The sequence below is a fragment of the Austrofundulus limnaeus genome, unplaced genomic scaffold, assembly GCF_001266775.1.
Source record: "Austrofundulus limnaeus strain Quisiro unplaced genomic scaffold, Austrofundulus_limnaeus-1.0 Scaffold350, whole genome shotgun sequence".
NCBI classification, from domain to species: Eukaryota; Metazoa; Chordata; class Actinopteri; order Cyprinodontiformes; family Rivulidae; genus Austrofundulus; species Austrofundulus limnaeus.
The window spans coordinates 254,110-260,018 of record NW_013952752.1 but is presented as its reverse complement, the minus strand read 5'-3'; the positions used below and the strand labels follow the sequence as shown (position 1 = coordinate 260,018).

General features: G+C 39.1%; 1 protein-coding gene across 1 annotated transcript in view; it reads left to right on the top strand.

Annotated features, from left to right (window-relative positions):
• LOC106527932 (uncharacterized) overlaps positions 1–5,576 on the top strand; it is a 29,398-nt gene extending 23,822 nt beyond the window's left edge. The window contains exons 8-10 of the mRNA XM_014022955.1: positions 3,271–3,370; positions 4,742–4,811; positions 4,894–5,576. Coding sequence (XP_013878409.1) covers positions 3,271–3,370; positions 4,742–4,811; positions 4,894–4,980 — 257 coding nt within the window. The 3' untranslated portion in view covers positions 4,981–5,576. The remainder of the gene's footprint in view (positions 1–3,270; positions 3,371–4,741; positions 4,812–4,893) is intronic.
• The last annotated feature ends 333 nt before the right edge of the window (positions 5,577–5,909 follow it).

The following is a 5,909-nucleotide window of genomic DNA, read 5'->3' as shown; positions in this document are numbered from 1 at the left end:
GTTAAGTTGGAAGTGCGTTCAAGAAACAAACCACTTGTTGCCACGCACAGCCTTTTTTTCCTTTCTTTTTGAATAATTGTGGCATTGGAGCTTAGAAGGTCATGACAGACGACGTCATCCTAAAGACACCTTCTCATTTCTCATTTCTCACCTGTCTGTTATCAGAGCAGACCCATCAGAGACCAAATAAGTAGACTTCATTAAGTCCCTTTTGTGTTGAAGTACCCAGGTTTGCATGTTAGATCCTAATGCAAATACAGCAGTATGACTTTCTTACACGTGTCTGATATTTGATAGGAACAGACAGAAACTGGGTGCAAACTCTAATGTAATCAGCTGAACTCATCAGTGTGGCATTATGAAGTGTCAGTTTTCTACATTCCACTTCACAGTACTTTTGACAACACATTTGTTTTCAAAGCTTGTTGCTTGCCTGCCTTTTGTGAACCAAAATAATGGTTGAAAATCTGTTCCAACAGGCTAGCTACTCTCTTGTTCAGGTGGCTGTAATTTTCCAAGATAAATGTGATCCTACATTATGTGAGCACACGGTATGCGTGTGCTTAGGAAAATAAGTATGAAATTTAATACAGCAGACAGTCAAATGACAACCCTGCTGTAAAAAGTTTGTATTCAGTCAGCCTAAACCTAAATTCTCTTACAACTGAGTAGTGAAAATAGTCTAACAAATGGCTAAAGGTGTATTTTAGACTTTTTAAAGTGAGACAGACAAGTGCATTGTTATTACTTTGCTATGCTAGTAGTAGTTAGCTTATTTCAGCACAGTTAGCTAACCCTGCGAGTTATCCAACTTGCAGTTAAGTTGGATAAAAGGTCCCAGATCCCAGTTCTGACATCCGAGGTCAAGGGAACACAGTAAACCAACATATGACGGGCTAATGGATAGTCCTGACACAGCCATGTGGCTCCAGCCTTTAAAATGTTACAGTGGTTCATGAAAYGTCTGTTTCATAAACCTTCACACCACCAGCAGTTTCACACTGCGTTGTTATTTACATGAATTTTGGATCACCATTATTGTTAGCAGTAGCACACTGTAGTGTTTCCTGTAGAGAGTGCAAAATTTGTCAGGGTAAAATAGCATTTGCATGCACTGCAGCCACTGTTCTTGCATTAAACAGGGTCACACAAGGTGTAGTGTTAGTAATGACTGTATTACTGGAATAAAACCAGCAGAATGTGTCAACAAGGCAGACATATTTCTGCCTCAATGAGACTCTGTTAGAGCTGCTAGCGATTGCAGTCACTGCTGACAGGGAGGTGATGAATGCAGGTCCTATGTCCTGTCCTATCTCATAACTGCAAACAAACATGAGTAATAAACATGAGTCTCCCAGGTGAACAAGCCTCAACAGGTTTATTCTTTCTTTCTCATCTTTGTGATAACTTCAAACTGAATACYAGGTTTGTGAAAGGCCTCTGAACCAGTAGTTTAATCCAGATAGTCCCACTTATCAACAGAAGATCAGCAGTCATATACTGTACATCCTAGTTGCTACTTGGTAAAAATTAAAATAAAAAGTTTATAATAGCAAGCTAATTGACATATAAGTAAAGTCTAAAGCTTGATTTGTTGTTTTGGAGCTGGAGAGGATGATTCTGACAGATATGCAGATTGTTCTTGCTGCTGTGTAAATTTTGTTTACCCAAAGATTTTCTGGGCTCGTTCGGGGATTTAACTATTATTATTCTACCTTTGTCTGAAGCTTTTTTTTAACAGGTTTTAAAACAAACAAACTTACTGTAAGAAGAGATGGTTTTGTAATGTTTTAACAAAAACTTAAATTGGCCTTATGATGCAGCTAAGTGTGTCAGAACTTAAAGAATATTTTGAGGATGGCGTTTAGCTACTACCCACTACTACCAGATCAAGCTTAAACTCAGTGTTTTTGTTAATTTGTCAGAATTGTAGTCATTTTTGTGTTGACTAATGCTGATTAGCTGTGGTGGTCATTTGGAATTGGGGTAATTACAAAAGTTATTCAGTTGTTGATGTACATTTCTAAACRTTTCATTAAAACCTATGGTTCATGAGGTATGGTGTTGCTGACACAGATGACTCTTAAAAGTCAATAACAAAATTTTAAACAAGCTACTCTCAGCTACTTCCACATCACGTTTTAGCTCAATATCTGTAAAACTGACTAAATTATAGACAATTTTGTGTTTTCTAAGTTCAGCAGGCTTTGATGGCCATCTGAGAATGGGCTGACTCCAAAAGTTAAGCTAGGTTTATAGTTGACGCTGTCGAAGCATAATCCGTACTTTTTGTTTTTAGCATGTAGCATTTCGCTAACCTGATGACAGAATCCATTCAATTTCAGTCTTTCATCACCTGCAATGTTTCATAGACAAGGCAACGTTTGCAACAGCTGGACAAAATTTAATGCAGAAAAATTAAATTATAACATGATTGTCTAGAAAATAGTCTGCAAGTTATTATAAATAAATTTGTACACATCGTAAATCCATATTTTATTCATCAAAATGTATACAATATTAAAACTACTCTCAGAATATAATTGAACACACCTTTATAATTAAGTATGGAAATAATTATTTTCAGTATTTTTTCTTAAATCGAGCGTATTTCAGAATTATCTGATTTAGCGCATGTGCAAATGAGCTGACAGTACGGATCGTGCTTCCTGGACAGATCGGACAGCCACAGACGCGTCACACTGGGCGTGCACCAATAATTATGTAATGGGGCCGTCCCTGCCCCCGCTTGGTGTCCCAGCACATGGTCATGCACCTCTTAATTTTTGTAAGGCTTTTTTCTTTGTATTTGTAAGACTGCGTTGCACAGCATTCAAATAGTTTGTTTGTCTGTCAAACGTTTGCTCTCCTATTTACATCATTTCCTAAGTTATGAAGTGTTCTGCCACATGTCCTTTTGGAGAATACTACAACATAGTGTCAGGTATAAACACCTCCCCCTGCTGGCGAGGGCGAGTACCCAAAGTGCAACTGTAACCCAGCTTTAAATCAGGTCCAGATGGATATCCAGTGAACATTTCCTGAAAGTTTCATTATAATCCATTCAGTAGCTCATTGTTAACAGACAGTTGTAAAATAAAAGGTTATGTGAACAAGCTAACATTGCCTTTGTGCCATGAAGCTTTTTAGTCTTACTTGATTTGATCAAACAGGCTGACTGTGAATATCTAAGCTGTCTTAGAGTTCAGATTTTAAGTTGGATTTAAAAATAGTTTCAACCAACTAACGTGTGTGTCCTGTTGATCCTAGGTGAAGCAAAGCCTTGTGTCAGAGTGTCTACTGTGGTGGCCATCATCATCCCCATTCTTCTCTTTCTCTGCATCACGCTGTCCTGCTACTGCTTCCACAGGTACGTGATGAATCTGATCACATCAGTCTGTTGCTTTAGGTTCCAATTCAAATCAAACGTGTTCATCGTTTCAGACATGTATAAAACAAAGTCATTGTTGAAAGAGACACCTAAGAGCCTGAAAACAGAAAGTTGTGAGGAAATGTACGTTCATCTCAAGATAATCTTGTATTTCTGACTCAAAGGGACACAAGGGCTCTTAAAAATAAAATGAAAAGGAAATGCTGAAAATCAGCACAATTAGAAAAGGGATAAAAACTGGGACTCAATTGTTTAGCCAGTAGCCTAGCCTGGCTAAGACTTTTTTGCTAATTTTGGTGCAGTCCAAGTGAAACAGGAAGTGATGTCAAAGGGGAACTCTTTAAAAAAAAGGGTAACTTCCTGGTCTTTATAAATCTGACTCTTCTTTACCTGATAATGAGTCCAAATAATCTACAGAAACATCCGATTCTCTGCAGTCTGTTAGCTGCTGTAACAACTCATTCAGGCATTCCCCTTTGACATCACTTCCTGTTTCTGCTCATGTCAATATCTCAACATCTGTTCATCTCAGTGTTGTGAATTTTTGTTTGTAATTCATCATTAATGTTATCTTTCCAAATATGCAATCAAATATATCACTTAAATTTAATGTCACAGGCACTGTATCAAGCAATACAACTCTGTACATCTCTATTCTGTAGATGATGATGTGTCACTTCTGTGCAATACAGGTTTTGTTTTTTAAAAGTTACAAAACCACCAAGACAGTTAGATGAAGTCAGCTGGAAATTAACTGACATAACAGAAAAACTAGACGTGTGTCCACCAAAAATCTAGTTGTCGAGGAGATGACATGGCATAAAATGTGCCGACTTTCACAAAAGCACTAGTTCAAAGTGATTATTCAGCATCTGGATCTCCCAACATAACACGTTCTCACTCCCAACTCGTCACATATTGATGCTTTTTCAAAGTTCCTTCTGCATCTTATTTTGACACGTTGGGTACCCCTTCACGTCTCTTATTTTGACACGTTGGGTACCCCTTCACGTCTCTTATTTTGACATGTTGGGTACCCCTTCACGTCTCTTATTTTGACATGTTGGGTACACCTTCACGTCTCTTATTTTGACACGTTGGGTACCCCTTCACGTCTCTTATTTTGACACGTTGGGTACCCCTTCACGTCTCTTATTTTGACACGTTGGGTACCCCTTCACGTCTCTTATTGACGCACCAGGCGTTGACGGGTGTGGCAGGTGGAGCGGTCAGTGCTGTAGCTGAAAACCACTATGTTTGCTGAGCCTTTTTAAACTGTAGCTCATGAAAAGCCGTGTTCATTGTTGCTGTTTGTACTGAGTTGTGTTTTTTATCTGCAACTCTTTGCAGGAACAGCAGCATATTCTGTCAGAACTGGCAAGACCCTTCGGAATTTAAGGACGTGCTGGGCCGATTAATTGTAAGGAAATCCTATTTAAAACTGGCCCTGCTATCTCCTCACCTCCCTGACCCTTATTCATTAATACTGTTTTGTTTCTCAGAACCAGAAGGACATGGTGTACACGCCGGATGTGGAGCAGACGCAGACTCCCACTGTTGAACTGCTTAAAAATGATGAGCCACGTTAGCGATCAGGACCTGCTCACACAAATTTCTGCAAGGCAGCTAGACTTGGACTTTGAGATTCTTACAGAGAAACTTCACTCCGTCTCATAGACCCATCTGTGGACCTGTGGGACACCAGTGCTGTACACTTTGACCAATAAATGTCAGCAAAAAGCGAGTTTTTTTACCAGCTGCTAACACTGTGCAAACGTCTGAAGCCAGACCCTCGTTTTGTATGAATCACACGCAGATATGGCAACCATTCAGAAGGCAGCAGGCGATCCTCTGGCTGTACGAGCTGCTGACCTCCACCCATGTTTTAGCCTCCACACAGGCTGATGGCATTAACTCTGCTTTTTATCATGGTTTCCTACCCTGAACCACAACCTGGAGTCGTTGCCTCAGCTGAGACACTCAGTTTGTGTCTGGATGCTTGCCAACTCTGATGACCTCTGCAATTTTTCATACGTTTATGAAAACAAGGATTTTATTACGAATTTTATTGAAAACACAAGTTGTGTTACGACACCTTTTCGAACCGTGTATGAACTTTTTGAAAGGAAAATGGGGACGAGAGCCGTGTAAATGTCTGAAAATACATTAAAGGTTTACAAAGCTGTGTGTTCACTCTGTCTGCTGCTTTTATGTAATCGTCTTATCATTCAGAGCATCTGAATTCAAAACATCTCAACACCATTGTTTGCATTTTTTTTTTTGTTCTTTTAAAAATCATTCTAATTCTGTTTACGTCTGCTTCATGAGATTTGGTAACTTTGGTCTGGCAGTGGTTTTTACAAAGAAGAGAAAGTGTGTGTGTGTGTTGTTGTTTTTAGTTTACAACTCAGCAGAGCAGTATCTTCTCACTGTGAGTTATCCTCTAACACAACGCACAATCTGTGTAGTGTGGGCTTGTGTCAAACACTTAGTTAACATTTGGTTCAAAATGTCAACA